General features: G+C 36.7%; 2 protein-coding genes across 2 annotated transcripts; one reads left to right on the top strand and one right to left on the bottom strand.

Annotated features, from left to right (window-relative positions):
- Nucleotides 1-74: 74 nt before the first annotated feature.
- LOC126602907 (uncharacterized) lies at nt 75-2,337 on the bottom strand. The gene is made up of 2 exons (XM_050269729.1): nt 2,283-2,337; nt 75-544 (listed from the first exon to the last, which is right to left on the bottom strand). Exons 1-2 carry the CDS (start codon nt 2,335-2,337, stop codon nt 75-77), a joined length of 525 nt encoding a protein of 174 aa, XP_050125686.1.
- Nucleotides 2,338-14,944: 12,607 nt separating this feature from the next.
- On the top strand, nt 14,945-26,343 carry LOC126604166 (uncharacterized). The gene is made up of 21 exons (XM_050271307.1): nt 14,945-15,265; nt 15,429-15,516; nt 17,251-17,787; nt 18,378-18,472; nt 18,593-18,667; nt 18,766-18,927; nt 19,027-19,105; nt 19,197-19,351; nt 19,991-20,054; nt 20,260-20,339; nt 20,742-20,807; nt 21,579-21,629; nt 21,750-21,901; nt 22,267-22,357; nt 22,896-22,976; nt 23,121-23,198; nt 23,333-23,368; nt 23,500-23,543; nt 23,755-23,833; nt 24,559-24,649; nt 24,747-26,343. Exons 3-21 carry the CDS (start codon nt 17,253-17,255, stop codon nt 25,994-25,996), a joined length of 3,264 nt encoding a protein of 1,087 aa, XP_050127264.1. The 5' UTR covers nt 14,945-15,265; nt 15,429-15,516; nt 17,251-17,252; the 3' UTR covers nt 25,997-26,343.
- Nucleotides 26,344-27,849: the final 1,506 nt, after the last annotated feature.

Here is a 27,849-nt window from a genome sequence, read left to right as displayed (position 1 = left end):
TCCCCAAAAATCGTCCCCCTTCGTGGATGGTGGATGTAATCGAAGTCGTGGGCGAGCTCGGTAGCAATCTGCATCTAGGAGAGCCACGATGACAGGATGGTGTAGCTCAGGTTCTTTGGGTTACGAAGGCAGTCGGAGAGGTTGGCGTCGACAACGAATTCATAGACGAGGTAGATGCAGGAGAGGGAGGAGCCTAGGATCTTGATGAGGCTGGAGTAGTAGGATTTGGAGTTGAGGGAGAGGCGGCGCTCGAGGTCGGGGAGGGAGATAGGGAGGCCAGATTTGCGCTGGAAGATGACAATGTCTTTGGAGTGAAGGAAGCAATGCCAGGAGGAGTAGGAGAGGTGGCGGCGGGCGAGGAAGTTGGAGGTGGTGGAGTGGATCTCGGAGAGGTCGTAGATTTGGGGGTTCTCGGGGAGGGAGGCTTTGAAGGATTTGAGGGAGGTGACGGAGGAGGAGGTGGAGGATTTGGAGAAGTTGTACCTGAAGTTGTCGTTGGTGCTGAAATTGGCATAAGGATCGGGAAATGAGAAGGGGACGATTTCTAAGGAGCAAGGAGGAGAGATTTTAATTTTTAAAATTAATTTTTAATTGTTAAATTGTGTTTTGTTTTTTCAAGATTGTTAAATTATTAAGTAAATTAATTAAAAATTTTAATTGTTGAATAAAAAATATTAATTAATTAATTTTTTTTATTCCAATTGGTGAAGCAGAGGGCCCGCTCTTGCCACATCATCATTTAATAGTTAAATTGACAGAAAATTTAACAGAGGTCTGACATTGCAACGAATTCATAAATTAAGGAATGACGTTGCAATGTTTAAAATATAAGGTATGAGATTGTGATTTAGCATATAGTTGAGGTAATTTTGTGTAATTTACCCTAACAATTATTATCATTAAGTTTTTGATACTTATGTGAATGGTGTTGAATTAAAGCCCTTGTCACAAGCATTGCTTATTTAAAGCAATTTATTTATAGTGGCTGGAATTATAGCCATATGCTTTAATTTTGTTTTGCACTACAGTTTTGTTATGATGAGTATATACAAGACCCAAAGTTCCTTGATCCTCATCATATAAGATGATTGGACCTGAAGTTCCATCATATAAAAAGATTAGACCTGAAGTTCCTTGATCTCCATCATATAAAAAAGATTGGGTCTGAATTTCTTAGATCCTCATCACATAAAAAGATCGGACCCGAATTGATCAAAAATCAAAACCTGAAGTTTTTTAATCAACTAAGAGAGCAACAGTTCTTTAACTAAATTAAAATGAGGGCTAGAAGTTCCTCGATTCATGTAAATGGCGACCATAAGTTCCTTAATCCATGTACAAATTAAGTATGGACAGGAATTCCAAAAATATGAACCTACAGGTTCTAATGATGTCGATATCGAGAATAAATTTTGAGTACATATGTATAATGTTTTGACCTGAAGTTCAAAATATAAATAATGTGAAGAACTCGAAGTTCTAACACTTTTGTTTGCAAGTTCTGTCATTCCACATTTTCTTCCCTTTGGAATAAGGAAATGGTGAACTTAATAATAAGAAAATAGAGAACTTAGCAAAACTCGATTTTGTTACCATCAACATCATAAGCAACAAATATTTTCATGGATTCATGATGCCTGAGAATTCATGTGTAAGCATATGATTTTAGAAAACATCTTTGCTTAAAAGTTCATTGAATCATATTCATGGAGCTAGAAGTTTTCATTGTTTCTTCATTGATTCATATTAATGAAACCATAAGTTTCCATATTTTCATATATTTAACAAATTGAACTAGAAGTTTCAGGCATGTAAAAAACCAGAAGAAAGGGAACTTTTGTATATATATATACACACACACACGTGCATACACATGAGTTACAACTAAAAAAACAAACAAAACAAGGGGAGCCTTCACAAGCTTATGTGAAACCTCAGTACTTGGCAGTATCATGTGAAGCCTCAGTACTTGGCAGAAACCCAGAAGAGGAAGGCACTAGAGATTGATCATGTGAAGCCTCAGTACTTGGCAAAACTCTAGAAGGATGAGACACCAGAGGATGATCATTTGAAGGCTCATTACTTGGTAGAACTCCAGACGGTGGAAGCAATGGATGCCTTCAGAATAAAGCCACGAACCTCTGATGGTCACTTTGAATCTGACTTTCGGATTCCTATAGCTGGTCTAGCTTTCTTTTCATACTCGTCAAGTAATTATTTGCAAGTATGTGCAATTCACTATTCTCGTGCTTGAGTCCTCTAATATCTTGCCTAAGACTTACCACATGCCATTAATGATTCAACTTGGCGAGTTCGAACAAGTAGATGTTGGCCCATGTTGGATATAGAACTCACACATTAAATACTAAAAGTCAAAGAATCTTGAACAACCAATTCATCAAACCTTTTTTAGAGTATTCTTTTGTCTTTGGGAGTGAGAATGTTCTTAGCTACTGCTGCAGCAGTTATATCATTCTTCATCACAGAGTTCCTTACCGTAAGAGGACCATTAGAGGATAAGAAGGATGGGCGCCAAATATTGTCCTGAAGAAGCACATCTGCATTTTCGACAACATTCAAATCAAACCAACGGTCAAATGGGCAAGCCATTTTAAAAAAAGATGAAAGAAAAGGATGTCAGATAAAGTGAAATCTCATAAATACAACAAAAGCAATTTTCACGGCGGGCAACTTTCTGAGCGTGCTTTTGGATACAATCGATCCCTTTATAAAAGAAAAGGCAACACGACCACTTGTTCAAAAGCTAGATTTTCCTGAATTAATTTCATTGGCACTTCTCAGTCACATTCTCAGCTTTTTTGGATATCAAGGATAACTCTGCCAAAACATCTCTGACAAAGTTGAAATGCGTGGATTTTACTGTACCAACTACACCACTGTTGCCGACAAACGTGAAAGGGATAGTCCCAACAGCACCACTACCTGCTATTTTTGGGAAATCCCTATATGTCGACCTCTGTCCTCTGTGGCAAGGCAGAGCTCTAAAATGTCTAACTTTTCTTCCTCGTTGAGAATGCATCTTCAACCAAGTCTCACAAAATACTCAGTCTTCCTTCTATCTGAGAATACCTCTTCAACCAAGTCCCTCAAAATGCCAAACTCATTTTTTGAGCAAGAAATTTGATCGAGAAGTTTTACAGCATTATCAAATCCTTCTACTTTTTTTTCTTCAAGAGCAAAAATATTTCATATCATGTTTTTTCCTTTGCCCTTGTTCTTGCCTGCAAGACAAGGAGAAAGAAAACAATCAGTCAGAATCTGAAATCAAACTTTCAGTATGGAACTGATTACCTGGGACCTTTGCCTAATATCTTGCCTCGTATTGCTCTCAAGTACTCATCTTCAACTGTTGTTGGAGTCGAGTTTCAAGTCACAAACGTCACAAAACAATTGGTATGTTGTTGGCTTTTTACACTGAAGTTGCCAAACATGGATGAGTTATTAAGAAGTGATGTTTTGAATGACCATTCAAAGGCTGTGCTCCACTTCTGCTATGCAGGAGGTTGAAGTTGAATGATTAGCAATACACCCATATAATTTCAAATAGAGAAAATGAGTGACTGACTAAGTGAATGGAAAGCTAAAGTTCAATGATGGGAATCCTACTCACAACTCTAGCAAACTCTACCTAAAGTCCACCATAGCTAAAGATAAGAACTCAGTTTATATCATTCTGATGATGTAAAGGTAACACAATCTTCACAATTACTAATAAACTATCAAATGCATTAACAAGTTACAAAGATGCTGCATGGATTGAAGTCTCAATAAGACTATCTATGGACTTGGCACTACTAAACTGTTGCATGCCCTAAGCATGATAGTCGCCCACGGATTCAAGTCCCAAAAGATTAATCCATGAACATGGCAATTTTAATATTTCTTATGCCTGAAGCATGATCGATGTATAGGTTCCAATGATTCAACTCCCTAGAAGTGGAGATTAAAAATCTAAGCTCTATAACGCTCTAGAGGAGGTTATGATCCAAACTCTCCAAACAATTCATCAAATAAGAGATGACTATCCTAGAAAAGACATGTAAAGCCCTTGAAGAGGCAAGGATATCCAAAGTAATGAAATGCTTATAAATATGCATGTGCATGCACGTGAGAATTATGGGATCACGAATTAGTGATAACCGATTTTAATTTTGGTTTTACAGTAGCTACTACATTCATCAATGAGCTGTATTGATATTGAGCCATATTTTTTTGTTCGTTGACGAAAAGAAAAATAATTGATCAAAATGGAGAAAGGCAATTCCATTACAATTTAGTAAGAACGTGGAAAAATAGACCTATAACAAAATCACCAAATGATGTTGAACCCAAAAGGTTATATATGGGCATTTGTAATACAGTGAAATATTTCACTCACATGATATATGACACATGGTTCCTAATTGAAACCTAAAATTGTAATACACTCCTGGAAACATGATTTCTCATTATGAAACTTGTTCATTTCAATGGAGAATTATATATATATGCCCGAAGCATATAAGCAAATCTCTCAAGTATACATAGAAGCAAATTGCTCAGTATAAAATTCAAAGGAGAATGTGTCATGAAGTGTAGAAAATCCTTGAAGGGTTCAAATTGTTTAAAGTAAACCTTGCAAGGGTAAAGCATAAATTATGTACTTAATACCAATAAATGGTATAAATTGCCTTAGTGAGTACTATCATTATGATATTGTTGCAACATACTAAATGTCTTGCAAGAGTTAATATTAGATTGGGACTCCTGAAGAGTCTATAAATATTATAAAGTTTTGAAATGAATATTGTCTCGAGTTGCAGATCAAACAATATACCAAAATGATTCTTATCTATCAAAATATTTGTGATATTAAAGAACCATGTGGATTAAAGATTGTTACAACCACCCCCAATTATTCATATGATATGTGGTTTTACCCCAAACTGCCACGTGCCAGCATACTAACTCACCTCCCTTTTCTTTCTTTCGGTCCCCTTACCCCGTCACCCTTCTTTCCTTCTCTCTCTCTCTCTCTCTCCTTCTTCCCTATCCCGTATATCTCTCTCTCTCTTCGAAACTCTCTACAGCTCTCTCATCTTTTCCCTTAGAAACACACACACACACCCAATTGCATACCTACATAAGGAAATCAACCATTCTTATTATCAAACCTTCTCTCTCTCTCTCTCCTCTCCCGTCGCTGCAAGGAGCAATGGAACCCAGGAACTCTCCGGCCGAGATTCCTTTGATTTTCCGGTAAGGTAAGTTCGATTTTACCTTTCTTTTCATTCTAGTGTGAAGTTTAGATGAGATTTATTAAGTTTATCTCGTTAAATTACAAGGTTTTAGAATGAAATCGACTCAAGGGAAGGCACACCCATCTCCGGCGAACCCGTGGGTGTCGAAGGAAATTTCGGTCACCTCCGGCAGTTTCACGGCAAATAGAAGGTATAAAATTACTCTTATCATCTAGTCCTTCATTTTTATACCTAAATCAGAGTCTAAAAATGTAGTTTGCAGTCGACCGGAGCTGGCGGTGTTCTTCCCGACTATACCCAAGCCACCCAAGCCATTCGGCCTTCTCAAATACCTCGGGCCTTAGCCCAGTCTTGGAACTAGCCCATTTCCCTTTTTGGTTAATTGGCATGTGGGCCGTGCCCTGTATGGGCCGTGTTTGTGTGTGAGGTGTGTTTTGGGCTGCATAGTGTGTGTGTGCAGACCCTGTGTGTGTGTATTGTGCATATGTGTAAGTGTGGGTTGGGTTTAAGCCCAAACCACCATTCTTCACCCTAAACCCTTTTAACCTATTAGACCCTAACCCATCCAACCCAAATCCTTTATTTTATTTAGTTCAAGCCCAAATCCTTTAGAAAATCCTTTTATTTATTTATTACATTTTTTGTGCTTAGGTGAAGTTGCTAGTGAGGGAATTCGTAATCCTTATCCGCTGAACTCCACTGCTACGGAGTACTGTGAGTGGACCTCTTCTAAAATTATATGACTTTATTGTTTAATTGCATAAATGAATTGCATGCCTTACGAGTTTATGAACTGATTTTATGTTAAGCATGTTTATTGAATATGTTGATTTTCGTCTTGTGTTTTTGGTGAGGAATTAATTGTTAGCCTATATTGAGCTATAGTTTGATATATCGTATTTTCTATAAAAACCATGAACTGGTAGACTATTTGATGGATGACGATAGGATGCTAGGACATGTTTTAGAAACCCCTCTTTATAGTATAGATGATGGATGACTTTATACTATGAAGTGGTTATTTATGAGAGGCGTAACTATTTGTGCATACCTAGTGGACACTATGCCGCCTGGGGCGAGGATCTAGTGTTAGCAGATAGGTCGAGAGAAATAATCCCTAGCTACGGGCTGAGGGACACAGAGCAGGCATTGGGCCGAGAGTTGGTAATCTCTAGCTATGGGCGCAAAGACCACGATGCTGGCATAGGGCCGGGATAATATATTTAATTCAGTGATCTTACTAGCAGTACACCGCGCTTACGAGACAATATACGAGACGATACACGCGATGATTTATATTATGTTTTTCCGCATTATACCTGTTGAGATGTTTTATGGCATGCTAGAGTTCAGAAAACCTATCATTTATTATGTTAGTAGTTTTCATTATATATAAACCTGGGGGTTAGTATGTTAATAACTGTTTTCATATTATGTATATATATATGATAGACTGGATGTGTCACTTGAGAGGATGTTTCTACTGATTTTAGTTTTATATTGATCAAATCATTGATTAATTCTTGTTGAGTTACTAATGAACTAGTGTCTACTGATTTTAATTTCCTATTGGCTAGTGAATTAATTAACTCTTGATCCTGACCCATCCTATCGATTGGTATGGATCCAGAAAAAGAATTTCTGCTATGAGCAAATGATTTTTGTGAGTGGACTGACTCACAAGACCTTCTGGCTGGACGATCAAAATTAATTTTAACAGTCCCATCAAAATATTGTTCTATATTATCTAAATTTACTAGACTATTATGGATAGCTACTGGCTTACTTTCATTAATTAAACACCAGTCTGAAGGTAGACTGATATCTGACCACCTAATGGTTCTTGGTACTTTAATGTTTGCATTTTCTTGATTAGTTTGAATTAAAAGTGTATGATCTCTCGGACTTTTGGTTAAAGCCGGAAAGTTCATATTTGTGCCAGTGACTTTATAGTAGACTCGATAGATTAATGCCAAGGGCTGTGTTCCTTCAAGGACTTGGTATCCTGAAGTTTTAATATTCAAAGGGAGTGCTTTCATCATATGTGGGTCTGAAAGACTTATGGTGAGGTCTGGAAAACAATCAAAGTAGATAGGTCCATTATAGAGACTCGACTCTATCATACCAAGTATGCTATCACTAAAATTAGTGAATCTAGCATCTCGGAGACATAACAAAATGGAGGTATTAAGACCCTTTCTTGTTAATGGTTTTACGGCTATTTGAACTAAGCCTATATGAATGTAATTATGACCATCTTTCCTATGGGATTTAATTTGTTCAGAAGAAAACAATTGGCAAGTCTCATGTTCTTTACTAAGAGCATAAGCTTTTTCAACTATTTTAACATGATGTTCACTCCTGAATGAGGCTACTGACCATTTCTTTTTGTAAATATTTTTACTTGAGACTTTGGGGATATTCCATTCTCCAAAATCTATACTATCATCAGTTTGAAAATCAAGTTTTTGTTCTTCATTAATTATGTCTGGAATATTGCCTAAACTAGATCTAGAGCTAGTGCTGGCCATTGAATTAGATCTAAATAATCCACTCATAAAATCACAAATCAAACAAGCAAAATACAGAAAACTTAAACTGATTCACCTTCCTCTTGCGCTAGCTAAATCCTTTCCCCGCTCATGCGATCCGCTCATGCCTCTCCTGGGTCTTATTGTTTGGAACACGCCTTACTGTTTGGTTGGGGATTTAAACAAACGACTATGAGGACTGACAGCTAAGATAAACTGTGAATTGAAAGTTTGAATTGGAACTTACTTTGCAGATTATGAAGATACTAATGCAATTACCACTCACTTGGCTCTGATCCCAAATGACGGAAGCCAAATATGTAGATGGATATGAGAAGCTCAAGATATTTGATGAGAATCAAGTCAGGGTTTATAGGGAACCGGAACCCAAATGAATCACTTATAATTACATAAATAATTAGAATCATATTAAAAATAGGTGTAATGTTCATTATAAAATAATGAATTAAAACTAATGATGCAGATATTTGTTTGTAAATAATTTTATTTAAATTGGAAACCAACTTACAATTTCGTCTACTGATGATTGATAAAGAAAACGATGGAGCGCGCAGGCATCCTTGATTGAAAATTAAAATACAAGTGTTTGATAGTTTTGGTGAATGAAGAATGGAGCTGAACTATGACTTCTGTTCTTTTTAGAATTCACAGAGAGTCTCAGCTTGTTCGACGAAAGTCCCCATCTTCTGTGAATTCGTCCCTCTTTTGTAAAGAGAGGGATGATAATTGAGATCCGGGAATCTCGCTATGCATGTGTTGTGTGATGGAAAGGCGCCAAAGGCTGATGAAATTGTCGGACCACTGTAGAATCACGCTTCTTTCTTTTCTGAAATGAAATGATGGCTACTGTTGATGAATAGTGAAAAAAGTGATTTTACTATTTATGAATAGTAAAATATCTGGAATGATTGTTGATGACTGCTACTGCTTTTGATGTCTTCTTCTAATAATTATTACATGGTAAAACTATTTATTCACATGTTGATTACAAATCAAATGGGTCATGGGAATCTTGATAATCTGCCCATGGGGTCTTCTGGCTAGCTGGATTGGTAGGATGTTATGATGAAGCATCTGATGAATTTGAACTTGAATCTTCGTCTTCATCTTCATTGTCTAGTAAAGCTGCTTTTGCTATAAGCTTATCTGCCATTTTCAATAATTGTGAGGATTTCCCTTTCTTTTTCGAACTTGAAGTTTTTGATGATTTGGATTTTCCTTTGAGAGATGATGAATGAGTAATGTCTGATAGTGATTGGGTATTTTCTGGGATTTCTAGCAATGCTTGTGTCGATGTTGTTGGTGGAGATATGTTTGGAACAGGTGTAATTGGAAATTCTGATGAGACTAAACTGACAATTTTTCCATAGTCGAATTTATCCCACCACTTGACCCATCAAGCTCTGTAAATTTCACCTATTTCATACTCATAATTCCATTTAAAAATCCAAGGGACTTTATATTTAGCCATAACTAATGAAAGAAGGGCAATTCTATCATCGAAACGGCTTCTATAAAAATGCTTCTTGAAACCAGATGAAAGGAATTGCATGAGTTCTTCGGGTAGTAGGCTGGCAGTTGGGCCATGAGGTAACACCAGTTTGGAAACCAAGCTGGAAAGTTCATCCTGAAACTTTTATCAAATATAACAAACCATGAATGACTAAAGTCAGATGTTTGGTGAAGAAATATGTTGGTCCAGGCTTGGATGTAGTCAAAATAACTATATTTGTTGTTTGGGATGAGTTCATGTTTGGTATGAAGTTGTTTGGTATGATAGAGGGGGATTCCCCAATCTTGTTCGGTAAGAAATTTGCCAATATGGAATGAGTGGTAAAGAAGTTTGATTGGATGGGTGGTGCTGTAAATGGGTTTAATGGAAACTCCTTCGGTCTCACTGAGAATGGCTTGGTAATATTGAAGGGTTTTGAAAGATTTAGTTGAGACAGTGTGGAAATTGGGGGGTAAAATGGCTTTAACTATTTTGTCTGGCGATTGCCTTTTGTTAATGTGATTTGGAATGCAGAAAAGTTGTTCCATAGGATGTTTCTTAACATATGGGGATGTTTTAGCAAAGCTCAGTGTTCTTGGGGTTGAATGTGATGGCATTGATGAATATGGGTCATATGGGCTGGCTAATACTGTTTGGTAATTTGGTCGAAATTGGCCAACTATTGATCCTAAAGGAGATCCTAAGGGAATAAATCTGTTGGTAATGGCTAGGGCCGATGATGAGGAATCGGGAATAGATTCCTGTTTTACTGGTGGTGGAGGTGGAAGAGTGGCTGGAAGCCTCTTTTGACTATTGCTGTTTTTCCCCGACATTCTTCCCCTGCAGAAATTCTCTAGTTAAAAAATCTGGAATGCAGTTATGGCTGCCTTTAATGTATTCAATGTCAAAATAAAAAATGCTTAATATGGCTTGCCATCGTGCAAAAATCTGTTTGGATGCAATGTTTCGAACATCTTTTTGTAAAACATGTTTTGCAGATTTGCAATCGACATGAACTAAAATTTTTTGATTTAATAAATCATCTTGAAATTTACTAATGCATAATACAATAGATAGTATTTCTTTCTTTATAGTACTATAATTAGTTTGTGCTGGATTCCAAACTCCTGAATGGAAATGAACAATCTGTTCAGGAGACTCAGAAGAAATTTTTTGTTTGAGGATACCTCCATAACCTGCATCAGATGCATCAATTTCAACTATTTTAAAAGAGTTGAGAGTTGGAATGCCAAGACAGGGCAATGTCTTAACATGAATTTTAATCTGTTTGATAACAGAAGTATGAATGGTAGACCAAGCTGGAGGATTATCTTTAAGACGATCAAACAATGATTTACACTGTTGACGAAGATGAGGATAGAATTCTGAAACATAATTTAATGATCCAAGGAATCTTTGAAGTTGGGTTTTATCAGTGATCTGATCTGAAAATTTATCAGCAAATTGAATAACTCGATCTATTGGTTGGATGGTAGACTGATGGATGTTATAACCTAAAAATCTAACATTAGTCTAAAACAGTTTAATAATAGGGGCTGATACAACTAATCCATTGGACTTAATAATTCTAGCAAACAAATGCAAATGTTTCCAATGTTCTTCTATTGTCTTTGAATATATAAGCACATCATCAATATAAACAATTGAAAAATGGCTATATTGATTAAAAATTTCATTCATAATATTTTGAAATTCACTTGGTGCATTTTTTAAACCAAAAGGCATTACATTCCATTCATAATGTCCAAAATGAGTTACAAAAGCTGTTTTGTATTTATCATTTTCATGAATTTAAATTTGCCAAAAGCCTGATTTCATATCAAATTTTGAAAAAATAACTACTTGAGAAAGTCTCTTTATCAAATATCTTTTGTTGGGAATTGGATACCGAATCCATTCCAAAACTTCATTCAAAGGTTTATAGTTAATAACTAATCTGGGAGTTCCTCTTTCTAATTCCGCGTTTTTCTGAACATAAAATGCAGGGCATGACCAATGTGACTTACTCTTACGGATAATTCCCTTATTAAGAAGTTCTTGGATTTCTGTTTTACAGAATTCCATGACTTTTTTACTCAACTGGATAGGTCTAGCCTTAGTAGGTATTTTAGATTCGTTAAACTCCTTTACGTAAGGAAGTTTAACTATATGCTGTTTACGGTGCCAAAAAGCATTGGGGATATCATAACAGACTTCATTAATAAGTTTCTTTTGAAATTTGTCAATTGTTTCTAGCAAAGTTTAATTTGTTAGCTGTTCTTTAATTCTTTTGTGATTAATTTCTTCTTTTAAGAAATTAATTTGTTGTGACTTATTAGTAATAATACTAATAGTTTTTGAAATACTATTTCTTTGTAAATGTCTTAATTTTTTGAGATCTGTTTCCAGACAGAACTCAAATATGACCTTTTGTCCTAAGACTCTGGTGGTAATCCTATTGTGATGTACCTTAAAAAGATATATAAGTGCTAAAAAGGGGAGACCTAAAATAACTGGGTCAGAAATATTTTTTTATTAGAACAAATGGGGTTTTGAAACAAACATCATTTTGGCAAATATGTGCTTTTGGTATTTCATATTTCAAATGCATTGGTGACTAGTTTGCAGCACTAAGTATTTATGTAGACTTATGAAAATATTTAGTAGGTATTAATCCTTCTTGAATACAATTCAAGTCTGCACCTGAATCGATTAAAGCTATGGTTTCTAAATGAAAATCTTCAATTATTATTTTAATTTTAAAATACCATTTTTTAATTCTTATTTTGTCTAAAAGACCTAAGACTAAAATCTCTGTGAATTGAGAACTTGTATCTGAACTGGAGGAAGAACTGGCAAGTTCTTCATTATGAGGATTTACTAACAAATGTGTTTGAACCTTACGAAGTTGTGTTCGAACTTCTATATTTTCGGATTTTCTAAGCCTAATTTCTTCTTTGATTTTATTAATTTCCTGCTGGAGATCTTTGATAGTAATTTCTTTTTTAGTCTTATTAAATCTTTCTAAGGTTGTGCTAAGGGAGATTTTGGGAGTAGAATGAATTTGGCTTGTGCCTGGTTCATCTGAGGAAACTAATTTCTTTAGTTTTTTGAGATAAAAAGATTTAAGTTCTAGGTCATCGACTTTACTTATTAGTTCAAGTAGAAAATCTTCTTGTTCTTCTTGTTTATTAAGGACTGAGATTTTGTTATTGCAACAAGAATCTACACACCCTACCTTGATATTTGGAGATGAGCTATTGCTCAATGAATTATTACTGGAAGAGGATAATTCCAAATCATCTTCTGATTGACTATGGTCTGTATCTTTTAATTCCAAAACTTGGATTAATTGAAGTTTTTCTTCCTTAGAGATCTTCAACTGGTTGATAGTTTTCTTTACTCTACATTTGTTGGCATAATGACCAAATTTGCCACACTTGTAACATTTGCCCCTTTGGGTTTGGTCTTTTGGAAATTTCTTGGAATGTTTCTTCTTCCATTTTGAATGTTTAGGTTTTTCATAAAATTCATTTCTTTGAAAATCCTTATTTTTATGTTTGTTATATTTAGAATATCTTTTGGAATATTTGGCTGGATACCTATTGTAGATATCTGTCCTTTTCTTTTTGTTGGAAGGAGCAATAGGGGGTAACCCGTATTGTTCACAGAATGTTCCTAACTCATACTTAGCGATGGATTTATCTTTATTAACTTGTTTTGAAATTTTCATATCGATACACATTTTCAAGCCTTCTTTCTGGATAATATTAATTATATTTCCATAAGTAAGGGTATGATATGGTATGATTCCTTCTTCATTTACTAAAATATTTCGGATTTTATGTGCAAAAAGATTTGGTAATTCATTTATAAATTTTTCTTTCCAAAATGGTTGATTACTGTCTTCTTTGAGCATGACTCTGGACATGAATACATCTTTGTACCATCTAAAGTCGCTTAGAGTTGGACATCTCAGATTGCTGAGTTGATCATGAATCCTATAGGTGACATTACTAGGTGTTCCTATGAAGTGTTCTATGATTGTGAAAAGAAGGGTGTTAATTGCGTCAGGGACGCTTTGTCCAATATGTTCATCAAAAATTGGTATTCCTTCTTCATCTTTTTTAACAACATTTAAAATTTCATTTCTGGATTGTTCAGTGAGATGTTTCTCCCACCAGGAATGAAGCATTCCAGTGAATCCAGTGACCAGAAGGTCGACTATTTGGGATTGGCTGAGATTATGATTGGTAATATAACTTTTAGCAACCATGGACATATGTTGGAGCTTATTCAGAAGCTCTTGTTCTGACAAACCATGTATATTCCATTCATAGAGTTTATCAGAAGAGACTGAGAATTGGTTTTGAATATTTGTTTCTTCAAATTGAATATCAGGAGGGGTTGGTCGGGATTCCTTCCCCTTTCTACGAGCATAAAGCCCCTAGATCACTTTCTTTATCTTTTATCCCTTCTAAACAGAATAAGTAAGGCCGCATCGCGCCGTTTGAAGTGGCGAAGACCTATGCTAAAGTAAGAAATAAAGTACGTTAATGTTACAAAGTCTGGGAGTGACGAGTGGGCTTGGCAGTGAGGTTTTCATTCATAGACTTGGTGATGGTCCCTTTACTGCAATATTATCTAGTTTGTAATATTCGCGTAATCATACTTTTGATTATGCACTGCATTACACTTTATTGTCTTAACTGTTGTGTGAACTACTTTTTGCTTTGGATTGATTTGATAATAATGAGATTGTATCCCTAAACATGTGTCCCTAAGTAGGGAGGTTGATTAGGACATGCCTTTAGATGACTTTGATTATTAATAAAGAACGTTTTGGTTCAAATTCATTCACATCATTATTATCTTACGATGACTTTCGTCATTAAGTTGGTTTTGTAACGTTCTCTTTTGATGGGGTTTATATTGTATGATTAGTGGTGGCCAGCACATTATGACCTCGTAACTTGTGATTATTGGGGTCGGGGTGTGTCAGCGAGGAATTCTTGTGTTTGGGATGGCTCCTCTAACTTGCAAGAGCTTCTGCATGGAGTTTTGAGTTGGTACACCAAGTTCCAGTGAATGTTGTTAGGTAATCTTCTAAACAGCCCCACAATCCAAGTAGTTAATTCTCTACTGAAGAATGGTTAAAATTGAATGTCGATGCTACTACTAAACTTGCAGATGGTGATGCTCAAAGTCTAGCTACTAGTGTGGATGAGATTAAACTTCACTAAACAGCCCCACATTTCTTTCATTTCCAATGATTTAGTTTGTTTTGAGAATCCTCCTAATATCATACATAATCTTTTCTTTCAAGACCCCAGTTGTGAAATGTGGATGTATTTGCTTCGAATAAAAATTTATATCAAAGAAACCTTTAAATGAGATAAAATCACTAATCAATGTGACAATTTATAATCACTTGTCTTATTGAATAAACTATTATAACCGTCACATTTTGAGTGTGGCCAAAAACAAATAAAACAATAGAAACTTGCAGTATCAAGTTGGTAGCATAGATGGAAAGTTACAAAACGACATTTATAACATGCCGTTCAGGAAGCTCATGGAAGAAACGCAACGCACCAGTCCGTCTCCCGTTTTTGATAAACGGGACACCCGTCTCGAGAAGCGTTGAAAACCCAAAGGGAACACAAGCCCCGTTCGCCCCATACGAGCGTGAACCCACTCACCAACTCCTGGAGCGCTCGAAGCACTCTCCCAACACACGCGCACCACATGAGCGCGTGGTAAATACCGAAACCTGAAAGGCTCCTGGGCGCAACGTCGTTTGAAGCGAAGTGAGGGCGTCCCTGTTTATCAAAAAACAAAGTGGGCGTCCCGATCCTTTCTGCAACCTTCAAAATTTTCCCTCACTTTCCATTTCTGGGATCAAAATCTCTAATTTTACTTTTAAATATATGGGATTTAGTTTTTCCATTTATAGGAAGGTAATTTAATTATTTGAGAGAAATCAACAATTAATTAATTTATTGCTTCAAAAATAAGTTTTCCATGAAAGCATCTGTTTAATTCCTTGTATATTTGGGATTGATTTCCTTTGAAATTTGATTGTGGGTTAATATTTTTTTCTGTGGAGAATTTGTTTTCCAGGTATGTTTGTGCTGGAGGTGAAATTTTTGGGTCTGTAAGTGCAAGTTTTCACTGACCTAGGAATTTGCTGGCTGGGATTTCCAATCAGGTAAACCTTCAAATTTTACTGGTTTGATTATCTCATTTTATTTCCGTTTATTTTGGGTTACTGGTGTGTGTAATGATGATTTATTGGATTGTTGTGTGTAGTTTTTTGTTTTTGTTAATTTGTGATGGAAATGATTGCTGATTGTATGGAGGTATTTGTGTTTCCAAGAGTGTCACTGTTAGACCTTTTCGTTTTGACAGAGCGTTTTTCTAAGCTACTTTAATCCAAGGGGAGGGGGATAAAATGGGGGATAAACTCGGGAGTAAAGGGGCGGAGACACTGCTCTGGCCAACTGCCGTAGCCCGCATTTGCGAGTGTCACTCTTACACTGATTATTGTTTACTTTTTATTTATTTTAGGATTTGTTTGTTTCTATCTGCCTCATACTTTGCAAAATCGATGAGCAGCTGAGTAGTTGTCAAATTTTAGGCTAGATTTCCGAGTTTAGATAAAATAAAAACGAAACTAGATTATGAGCAACACTGGCAATAGACAAGTAGTTTTGACCAATCACTTCCGCTGCCACGGTTACTTTCTAGAATCTGACAAACTGTATTGGCTGCACTGCACTTGAGTTTTCAAACTCTTTGTGGCATTTCAATGTAATCGTGATCTGATGTGTGAGAATACACACATTTGTCACTATGGTTGATACAAGTGATGCTATTGCATTGGAGGACTTCACTTTTTGTTTGGAGGCTAATCGAGATGAAAACTTCACAGAGGAAAAACCTGCATTCTGGCTATCATTGATTTCTTGGCATTATTAAGTATTCTTAGCGAGCTTATGTTTTTGACCCTTTTTTTTGGGCAACCACGTTGTGTCTCTATATTTGAATATGCTTAATGACGTATACAGTTTATTTGAATCAAAATGTGTGCAAAAGTGTTATTGACAAAAAAAAAAGGTGTTTTATTTGTAATACGTGTTAGCGAAGAGGCATATATCGTTTGTTGCTCCTAATGTTTTTATTTCTTGTTATACTCCCTATGTTCTGTGTGCATGCCAATACATCCTAGAAGAGAAATATGCTTATTTAACATGGGGAGTGATTTCCACACTCCTCGTTTCACCTTCTGCACTCCTCCCCTTAATGGCTAAAAAGGAGAGAGGGGAGTGCAGTAGGTGAAAAGGGAGCGCAAAAATCACTTGCCTTTGATCTTTGCAAATATTAGATTAAGCATGTTGTAGTCATGTTCTTCTTCTTGTATTTTCCATGTGCGACCAGTGCAAAATCTAAGATTTTTTATTCTTGGTTTAGAATAACAATTGAACTTGATTTGACTGTCCATATTCTACATAACACGTGGCTCAGTATGTATGGACTTAAAAAAAGTTTCAGGATTTGTTGCATGGTCTGCACTATATGTTGTTACCGTATGGCTAAATAATGCAAATTTGAAATGTGCTTTCACATGTTTATGTGTGCCAAAATTCATTTTCCATGGTAGTAAAGATAAAAGAGATTCAAATTCAGCAGGTTTGGAAAACATAAGTTTCTTGCTTAATTTGTCTATGGACTTGTTGACGGTGAAAGCCTTGGGACTTCATTTTGAACATGCTTTGTCTCTTTCTTTTCTCCCCTCCGAGGGTTTTCTCTTATATGTTGTGTTGTGTGGTCTTCCTGTGCTGTTTGCATACTTCTGGAAAGTAAAGTTTCTATATCTTATTTTATATCAACAATAGCATATTTATATTCTGTTTCCCTACCATCTTTTTCCTTCTGCCACCAGTAATGGAAACTCAGAGTCAAACTGAGGTTACCAGGCAGAACAAGATGCTTCCTCCACAATCTGGAACATTTGAAGATCGTGAAGACCTCGTCAAATATGTTCGTGATTTTGGTGCCAGTCAAGGATATGTGGTGACCATCAAGAAATCGAGGAAAGACAGAAGAGTCATACTTGGTTGTGATAGAGGAGGTGTTTATCGCAATAGGCGTAAAATTGATGAAAGCAAGCGAAAAAGGAAAGCAAGTTCACGCCTTATAAATTGTCCTTTTGAAGCCATTGGGAAAAAGGAAGATGATTTATGGGTACTTACAGTAAAAAATGGGGAACACAACCATGAAGCATTAAAGGACATGTCAGAGCATCCTTATAGTCGTCGTTTTACTGAGGAAGAGGTTAGGCAAATCAAGCAAATGACTGAAGCTGGTGTAAAACCACGCCAAGTTCTTAAGGCCCTCAAGCAAATCAATCCTGAACTGCAGTCAACACCAAGGCATTTGTATAACCTCAAAGCCAAGATACGTCAGGGAAATCTATCAGGTTCGTCATGTTCACAAGATTTTAGTAAATGTTTTTCAAATAGGGTTAAGTTGCTAGAAAGAAAAACCTGTTCCATTGCATAGTGTGTGGGAGGGTAGTTCCATCCTTGTGTGTCACTTTTATTAGGTTCTTCATTCATGGTTAGTATTGGGGTTTGAGGCGGACTTCTTTGCAGGTAAACGGAAATTATTTTTGAGATAAAAAGTACATAGCTACTCATTGGAAACAAAGTCATTTTTCTAGTGGGATCTCTATTATAGTTTTTGATCGACCACTATGATCATGTAAGGGGTAGCTTTCACCACACTTATGTAAGTCAAATATTAGTTCATAGCTACATCGGTATTGGATTCTAATATCACAATGTATGCTGTTTTTTTTTTAAGAATTGGGTAACATATAATGATACTTTTTGCAGAGCTTTGAAAAGTTGATGGACATGTGCAAGTGTACCATACTTAGATTTTAGCTAGAAAACTTGACATAGCAACTTTTGGATCTCTGGAAAAAAAAAAAGGTAGAATAGATCAGAGAGTTTGTCAGTAGTCAAATAACTTACATATATATATATTTTTAATTTATTTCATCAGAAAAAAGTTTCAAGTCATGGAGACCTGACCGATCTGCTCTGGTGAGTACAATTGCTACTGCCAGTGGGGAGTCGTTAAAGCAAAACAACCAACCGGTAAGGTCTGATCTTAAAGGTGGTGCCGTGGTGGAAGGCTGCTTTTCTGCTTGTGCTCTGTCTCTGTGTCTTTCTTTGAATGAGTTGGGTATTACAAACTTATTTTAGATTCACTTGTAGCTGAAGGTTCCTAATTTTATTGGAGGGAAATTCGTTGATTCACAAGGGTGTTCAGTCGTTGATGTTTTAAATCCAGTAAGCTCACAAAGTTCAATCAATTATCATCTTATTTTCTTTTTGACAGACACATATATCACTGGTGTTACTAATTTCATGTTTGATTTCTGAATTAGGCAACACAAGAGGTTGTTTCTCATGTTCCTTTAACTACCTATGAAGAGTTCAAAGCTGCAGTTAGTTCAGCCAAGCAAGCTTTTCCATCATGGAAAAACACTCCTATTACCACTCGTCAGCGTATCATGTTTAAGCTTCAGGAGCTCATCCGGAGAGATATCGTCAGTGATTGGACTCTCATGAACTCATAATTTTACCATATGATTTTTATTCTCAAGTTATTAATCTAAATCTGGACAACACATTATTACTCTTTGCAGGACAAGCTTGCCATGAATATCACCATAGAACAGGGTAAGACATTGAAGGGAGCTGAGAGCGATGTTCTCCGTGGCTTAGGTCAGTCTTTGTACATGTCTCATTGCCATTTCTGTTATTTTTATGACCAGTGTTACAAAAAGTGGGGTGTTTTCCTTTCTTTTACTTTTAGAGGTCGTTGAACATGCTTGTGGAATGGCAACTCTACAAATTGGGGAGTTTGTTCCTAATGCGTCTAATGGCATTGACACATACTGCATTAGGGAACCACTAGGTGTTTGTGCCGGGATATGCCCCTTCAACTTTCCAGCAATGATTCCCTTGTGGGTATGGCGCATTACCTCTCAGTTTTTTTCTTTGGTGGTTTGTTTTCCACATTTTTTAATTTTATTTAGTGCAGGAACAGGTGACAGTTTATTTGATTTTGCTTCCTATTTAAGCTTATGTTGATGCGATTAACTCTTGCATTTCTTTATTCTTTAAACTAAATACATTAGACCAAAAAATTTATTATGGTGACATGATTATCCTTAAACCTCCCCTTGGTATATTTTTTGTGCATTCTATTTTATGCCGGATTGGTTAGTTTTTCTTGTTAATCGCATAACTGCTTTCTTTTGGTACTTTAAGGCCTCATTTGTTGGAGAGGATTGGCTTGGATAGGACTACTAACTATGATGAAGGCATTTTGAAGGAAGAAATGGATGACAACTAATTCATTTTGTCAAAGTTGAAGGTTACTCATGAACAAAAGATCCTTACTAACCCCTACAAAACTGGTAGGATTAGAAGGGACAACTTTTCCTCATGCATAACCTTCAACTTGGAAAAAATAAGGAAGTGTTGTCAATTTCTTCCTTAAAAATGCCTTCAATATAGTGAATAGTCCTACCCAATCCAATCCTCTTTAACAAACGAGGCCTAAGATGAGAGTTTCCTGTGAGTAATGTTTCTTCATTCTTGCAGATGTTCCCAATAGCAGTTACATGTGGCAATACATTTGTTCTTAAGCCATGTGAGAAAAATCCAGGTGATTTTTTGTCCTTCAAACCTGTTGTAGTGATGTTTGTGGAGTGATAATTTGTGACATGGAAGCTGTTATATGCTAAGACTTGTATCAATGTTGATTTGATTTCCTTTATGTATCTTCATGGAAATGAAATCTTATGTTTTCCTTTTCCCTTTATTCTCCCCATATTGATAAATTGAAATGGCTGATATTGTTTTTGTTTAAGGGGCATCAATGATACTTGCAGCACTTGCAAAGGAGGCTGGTTTGCCTGATGGTGTCTTAAATATTGTTCATGGCACCCATGTAAGTTTTGTTGATCAGGGTGTCCATGTATTTGCATGTATTTTCCAGTGTTCTAACCTCCTGTGTTTTAAGTAGAAAAATGAAATAAATATTAATATATAGTTGTACCAATAGAAATTGTATAACATTTTTTTATAAACATGTGTTACTAACAAAGGTGTGGGTCTTTTAGGTTATGTTGTATCCCTTTTGATTGAGTTATGGTTAGCAATTAAAGGTCAAATGTGTTAACTGTTGGTCACTCCCATCGTACCTTATGTCTATTTGAATAGTTATGTGCTGTAGACGAATTAGTAATGAAAAAATGAAACCTGGGGTAGATTTCTAATTAATCATTGGTACATTTTCTGTCTTAAGTTTATCGCTGACAAATTTCTTTTGCTCGAAAATCAATGTGAGCAGGATACTATTAATTATATCTGTGATGATGATGACATAAAAGCTGTATCACTTGTTGGCTCAAATACAGTAAGCTTCTTTCAATACATGGCTTCATGATTATTTACATGTCTGTGATGCCTGAAGATTTGATCCAAAGTTCAAACTTACTCAACACATCAGCACAGACACATATAACCTTGTCAGGGTTCGCTACATATATTCACATGTAGAAAAAACTCAAATTCATTGAAGTTGAATTTACTTTTGTGATTTTCCTTTGGATTTATCTTTTGGTTCAATAGAGCAGAGAACTTTATGCTAGGTTCCCAGGGAAAGAAGCAATAGGGCCAATGTGTGGAAGATGATAATTGAATGTCTAAGGAAATAATGGCCCAAGGACAATTTCTAAATCTGATTATATATTTGCCCACTAAAACACTTAAATCTCATTGCCTTCTTTGGAATGAGTAAGAGCTTTACTGGTTCACTGACTTTAATAAGCCTTTTTTAGCTGAAATCTTACGTTTCCATGCAATTTGGAGATTTAGTAGGATATCAATTTTTTCCTCTCATAGGTTGTCATATCAAGAGGTCGCACTTGGTGCGATGGCAAGTGCCTTCGCCCATGAGCGGTAGGTCTCGGGTTCGAGACTTGGGAGCAGCCTCTCCATAAATGGGGGTAAGGCTAGCCGACATTCACCTCTCCCAGACCCTGCGTAAAGCGGGAGCCTTGTGCACTGGGTACGACTTTTTATAGGTTGTCATATCACTTATGTTTAACTTCAGACTTCAAGTTCTGTGATGGCGTATGCCATTAGACTCTATTTTTTTAATTTCCCCTTTCTCTCTCTTGTAAAGGCTGGGATGCACATACATGCAAGGGCAGTTGCTGGGGGAAAACTTGTTCAGGTGAATACTTGCAGTCTGAATGTTCTTTTCCTCTCCCTCTCTTTATGACACACATAGTCGCGCCCACACACATATCCGCCACAATTTTCTTTCTAACTTGGTATTCTGTCAACTCCTTAGTCCAGTATTGGGGGAAAAAATCATGCAATAATCATGCCTGATGCTAGCATGGATGCTACCTTGAATTCTCTGGTTACTGCTGGCTTTGGTGCTGCAGGACAAAGGTGTATGGCTCTCAACACAGCTGTTTTTATTGGAGGCTCCAGGCCATGGTAATGCATTTTGTTTGCTTGTTCTTATATCATTTCTTACTTTTTCTTTTGATATTTGTCCATCTACCAAGTTGACTACTTCTAGTAGTAGTAGTTAGATGCCTACAGTTGGAATAAGAGTGCCAAATGAAGACTGCCACATTTTAAAACATTGTAGGGTTGAGAATAATTTCCTTTTATTCTAGATGTTCTACTCTTTAATTTGTATGTTATTATGTGAACAATAAATTTATCTGTTTATCATAAAAACTTAACAATATAATAATATATTTATTGGCTCTTTTAAGGTAAAAAAGGTAGTAAGTTATTTTTCAACTAAACTTAACAATATAATAATATATTTATTGGCTATTTATATTTTTCAGGGAAGGCGAACTTGTGGATCGTGCCAAAGCCCTTAAAGTGAATGTTGGAACAGACCCTAGTGCAGACCTTGGTCCAGTTATTACGAAAGAGGTGAATACATCTTTCTGCATTATGTGCCAGTTTTTTTTTTTATAATAAAAGAATTAAACTGGAAGCCTGAGTTTCTGTGTGTATTGTAAGCAGCTAGCTTTCGGCTTGAGTGGATTTTTCTACTTCAAGAGATTGGTGCCTTTTTATTGCTTCTACCTTCTTCTTCATTTCTTTGCCTTCTCTAAAATTACTTCAGCCCTAAACCTTCCATGCTCACTAAAAGTCTTTTCTTCAGATTTCTATCATGCCCACCATAACTATATTTCAACATCACCCCTGATGTCCTGCATCAACTGGCCTCCTTTTTAAGCACTTTAGGGATGTTCCCTTTAGAGTAGTTCGCCTTGATTTGGCTCGAGTTCTGTATCTGAGTGTGGCTTTGCTTGTTTTGCAATTATGTTTTTTCATTTATAAAAATATAAAATAAGTTTCGACAACAATCTTTGAAATCTCTCTTGGAAGCCTGTTATATAACATGTTTAGATGATACACTTAATGTGGTATTATTTAGCTTTTCACATGCTATCTCAATTCACAGGTGAAGGATTCAATTTGCAGATTAGTTCAGACCAGTGTTGAAAGCGGCACTAGACTTATTCTTGATGGGAGAAATCTTACGGTACTTATTTGGTCTCATCATTTTAAGATGAGATCAATCAACTTTTTCCATTAGACTTCTTTACTTGGTTTTTGGAAAACTTGTATAACTAAGGAGCTTGCTCTCTATAAACATTCTCTAAATTGCCCAAACTCAACTTTGTAGGTTCCTGGATATGAGAATGGAAATTTTATTGGTCCTACGATCTTATGTGATGTTACAACCAACATGGATTGCTTTAAGGTAATCTTTTCGTGTTCCCAGTTCTTGTATGTTCTGAGAATGAATAGACTTGGTTAATTACGATTCTCAGTGAAAGAAGAGTTGAACCAAAGACATGGCATATTCTTGACCGCACTGTATCTTGTTATGAGCAGGAAGAAATTTTTGGACCAGTTCTTCTTTGCATGCAGGTATTTTTACTCTCTCTCTCTCTCTCTCTCTCTCTCTCTCTTCCCTCTTCTATGCAGTCTTGTATTCGAGTGAAAGTTTTTCTACAAGTTGTAGATTGGTTACCAATCCTTCTGTTTTTGATGACCAACAGGCTGCTAGCCTAGAAGAGGCCATATCCATCGTAAACAGAAACAGGTACTTACCTGTTTTATGCTTTTAGCATATGTTCAAAGCAATTACGCTTCATGTATGCTTTCCTCCTCTCTCGCATTATGCTTTCCTCCTCTCTCGCATTTCTAAAATTCATTAAGAAATGAGACTTTCTCATCCTTTGTTTCTGCATGCAACTTATGAGAAACATAGCACTCTTTGACAAGCTTTATATTACTATCTGACCATTCCTTAGGTTTGGTAATGGAGCTTCCATATTCACAACATCTGGCATTGCTGCAAGGAAGTTCCAGAATGAAGTTGAGGCAGGGCTGGTAAGCCAACTTGTTCTTCATCTTGTAGGGTTATGAGAACTTATGAGATGATGCTAAGCCCCAGTTTGGGGTTGAGGTGATTTTAAAAAAAGCTCCTATGAAAAAAAGCTGGGAGTGTTTTTGGTGTTTGGTAAACTTAAAAAAAATGGCTTATTTTGGAAGCTGCTGTGAGAATAAGCTGAAATCAAAGGAAAAAGCTGAAGCTGCAATTTGTAGCTTTGGAAAACTGGTTTTTTTTCAAAGCACACAGAACTACAGTGCTCCTTTAATGAAAAGACCCACTATCAGACTGCTTTTTTTTCCAAAAGCACTTTTACAAAAAAGTTTACCAAACACTCTGCTGATTTATTTCACAGCCGCTTATTCTCACAGCACAGCCGCTTATTCTCACAGCAGCTTTTTTTCAAAGCACAGCAATACCAAACCAGCCCTAAATGCGGTTGCGTGCTACAATTCTCCTTGGGTTAGATATAAATTTTTTTATGCCTGCATACATCTGGGATTTTTATGCATATTAATCAATGTAAAGGATGTTAGCTAGAAGTGGGGATGGAAAGTTTGAACTGGGAGAAGTTTGCTGGTTCAATAAACTATTTTTATAGAATCCTCATTAGAACGGGAGAAAGCTTGAACCCATAGAGCATGCTTTCATGGGGCTGACATTTTCTAATTTTATGGTTTGTGACATGCATGTTGCTAACTAACACGAATTTGACATATCTCAGGTTGGAATCAACGTCCCTGTTCCAATTCCTTTACCATTTTCCTCATCTAATGGATCAAAGGCATCTTTTGGTAGCAATCTCAATTTTTCTGGTATAAACCCCTCCTCCTCCCAACCGGCCTGTCTGTCTCTCTGAGGTTGAGGATGGTTGAACCCTTTCTTTAACTACAGTTGCATTCAAAATTACAGGTAAGGCAGGTGTGCAGTTTTACACCCAGATCAAGACGGTTGCACAACAGTGGAAGGATTTACCTAGCCTAGAAGTGTCGCTGGGTCGGCCTCCATCATCTGAGACAGAGATGACAGGTAGAGGCGTGTCTTCGGGTTTGCCTTCAACATCTGAGAGAGATTCACCTAGCCAAAGAGTGTCAGCAGACATGCACTCAGAATCCGAGAGTGATTCACCAAGCCATGGAGCTCCACTGTCGATCACTCCCACGTCTGAGGCAGATCGACCTAACCCAGGAGTCTCATCAGTGTCAACAACCTATAGGAATTTGTCTAGTCAGGGAATTCCCCTCGTCATCCCAGCAACGTCTGAGAGAGATCTATCCAGTGCAGATATCTCTCTGGCTCTTCATCCAGAATCAGAAAGAGAAATACCAAGTCAAGTTGTGTCACTGAGACCTTCCCAGTCCTCAGAGAGGATATGTATGCCACAAATGTCTCATTGGACGGAAACCTCAACATCTCAAAGGACTGAAAATTTGCCTCAGACTTCTCATTGGATGAAAACTTCAAGATCAACGTCCTTAAGGACTGAAAATTTGCCTCCGACTTCTCAGTGGATGGAAACCTCAACACCAACATCTCAAAGGACTGAAAATATTCCTCCAAATTCTGAGAGAAATCATGTGCCTAAGTCTCAGAGGAATGGCAGCACGGCACTAACATCTCAAAGGATTGATACTACTATGGGATTGACTTCTGAGAGGGCATATGTGCCGACCTCTCATGACAACATGGTTCCAGTATCGCACAGAAATGACGGGATAAGCCTTACATCTCAAAGGATTGACGCAACCCTACATCCAACATCTGAGAGGCTATACATGCTGGCAGGATCTCATCTGAATGAGAACACCATTTTTTCAACATCCGAGAGGCTATACATGCCTGAAACATCTCATTGGCATGACCATATGGGTTCAACATCTCAGAGAACTGAAAGTACTCTACATCCAAATTCGGAGAGGATATACATGTCAATAGCATCTCAAAGGAATGACGACTTGGCTGCAGCTTCTCACCGTGCTTCTGATGCTGTTCCATCCAGCTCGGAAAGATTATATACGTCTTCATTAGTTCAGAGAAATGCTGGTATACGACCAATTCCTGGTGCACCTCAGAGGATGTTTCCTCAAAACTCGATAGCTTCGATGGATGAATTTCCCAGCCAGGGAGCATCACTGACTTTACCACCGTCTCAGAGAATATAGGATAGAATGTAGTGGTTTTTATTGTTTTACACGTTTTCCGTTAGGAATCGAATCTCACACCAATGCGAATAAGTGTTGCCTTTTCGGCTAAGAACTTTCTCTTCTATTTTTGCTCATCCTCCTCTTCATTTTAAAGCGAGAGTAAAGGCACTGGCGGCGGTGGCGGCGCCCTGGAGGAGAAATAAAGGGCGAGCGCCGGGAATATAAAAGCAAAGAAACGATGAATCTGGGGTTGCTATCGTTGGAGTAGCACGACTAACTTTACCAAATCTTATTTACCAGGTTCACTAGCTGTTATATGAAAAGTTTTAGTATTTTACGAGAATGAATGGTTGAGATTGAAGATAGATGTTTTAAACAGTTCAGAAAATTAAATCTATTGGCTAAAACACCCGTAGCATTGTATGATACGTAGCATTGAAGTCATCCGATTAATGTTCAAGAAAAAAAGTAGGAAGTTTTAACGAAACACTTCGGAGTACTATTTATTTTTAATGAAAAATCATATTTTTACCTTTTTTTGGTACTATTTACTATACCTTTATCTGTTTTTTTTAAAAAAAAAAAAAAAACTAAATTTTTTTAGAACTTTTTGTTAGTTTTCTTAAAAAAGTAATCTTTTCTGAGGCATCTCATGTTTGGTTATATCCAGCTAAAAAGACAAACAAGGCTAAGTTGCACAAAATATCTAGGTAGTGTCGGTCACATGACAATGTTACTCGAGGTGAAAACAAAATACTTTTAATAATACTAATGTGGTAATATTTGTTGTCAATCTATGTCCCAATCGAACTTTCCATACAAATATCCTTTAATTCGACTAATGAGTGCGGCACTTCAAAACAGTGAAATCGTCCTTCCTCGAGTTTCTTTTAAATAAACACAACAAGGTTAAATAAAATTCGAGTCTGTGCATACATTTGTGGTTAACCGCTTAATATTACAAAACACAGATCTCCAAAGTTGGCTCAAGTAGTGAGAGAGTAAGATAAATAAATTAGGCTTAGTATAGGTTAGGGGTTCAAGTTCATCCAATCTAACTACAAAAATTATATTTTGCCCCCTTAGGTTTGTGTTCAATTGCAACCTCATACATCTTTAAAACATTTTAATATCATATATTTAACTTATTAGTTTCTTTCAATGTCATACAACCGTCAGTCAATCTAATATTCTAGTGGATAGAGTGATGGTTTTCTACCAATGTGTCTCGGGTTCGAAACTCCTCATCCCCTTAAATTATTGTAATAGTCTCAAACTCTCCCTTGATTCGTCGGAGAAGGGAAATTCGTCGAGGGCATCGAAGAAGACGTCATTTTCGTCTTCATTGTTTGGGGTGGGAGGTTCTGAAACTTCCATCGCTTGATCTCGCGATGGAATTCTATTTTTGGACCACAATTCGCACCCTCTTCTTGATCTCGCAATCGAAGGTGATGCTTGTGACGGGAAACGAAGCTGCGGCTATGCTTATGCAGAGCAAAATTATGGATTCTGCTCTCTGAGTGGAGGTTGAGAGATTCGGTGAGTGAAATGGGTATGTGATGATTTTTGGTGGTTAGGGGGAACAAGAAGGAGAGAGTGAGGAGGAACGACCCCAAAAATTAACCACATGGTACAAATTTATACTCCAAATCAGCAAAATGTGAGCTCTTTGCTTACCACCCCATCACTTAACGACCAATTTAACAGATTGATTAATGGTTGTATGAACATTGAAATGAAATAACAAATAAATATATGAGATAAAAATGTTTTATGAGATAACAATTGAATACAAAACCGGAGGGACAAATAATTTACCCCAAAAAATGTCTGAAAAAGTAAATTATGTTGTAAAATTGAGGATATGTGTG

Source organism: Malus sylvestris, chromosome 15, assembly GCF_916048215.2.
Source record: "Malus sylvestris chromosome 15, drMalSylv7.2, whole genome shotgun sequence".
Classification (NCBI taxonomy): Eukaryota; Viridiplantae; Streptophyta; class Magnoliopsida; order Rosales; family Rosaceae; genus Malus; species Malus sylvestris.
The sequence above is the reverse complement of the archived record's forward strand: the minus strand, read 5'-3'. Positions and strand labels throughout refer to the sequence as shown.

What these genes read in the sequence shown, in the direction of transcription:
- LOC126602907 (XM_050269729.1), bottom strand. Translation starts at nt 2,337, where the DNA reads ATGGGCCAACATCTACTTGTTCGAACTCGCCAAGTTGAATCATTAATG. An exon ending in TGAATCATTAATGGCATGTG is followed by an intron (nt 545 to 2,282) that starts GTAAGTCTTAGG and finishes CTTGCTCCTTAG; the next exon opens with AAATCGTCCCCTTCTCATTT.
- LOC126604166 (XM_050271307.1), top strand. Translation starts at nt 17,253, where the DNA reads ATGGAAACTCAGAGTCAAACTGAGGTTACCAGGCAGAACAAGATGCTT. An exon ending in TTGATGGGAGAAATCTTACG is followed by an intron (nt 22,977 to 23,120) that starts GTACTTATTTGG and finishes TCAACTTTGTAG; the next exon opens with GTTCCTGGATATGAGAATGG. An exon ending in TAGCAATCTCAATTTTTCTG is followed by an intron (nt 24,650 to 24,746) that starts GTATAAACCCCT and finishes TCAAAATTACAG; the next exon opens with GTAAGGCAGGTGTGCAGTTT.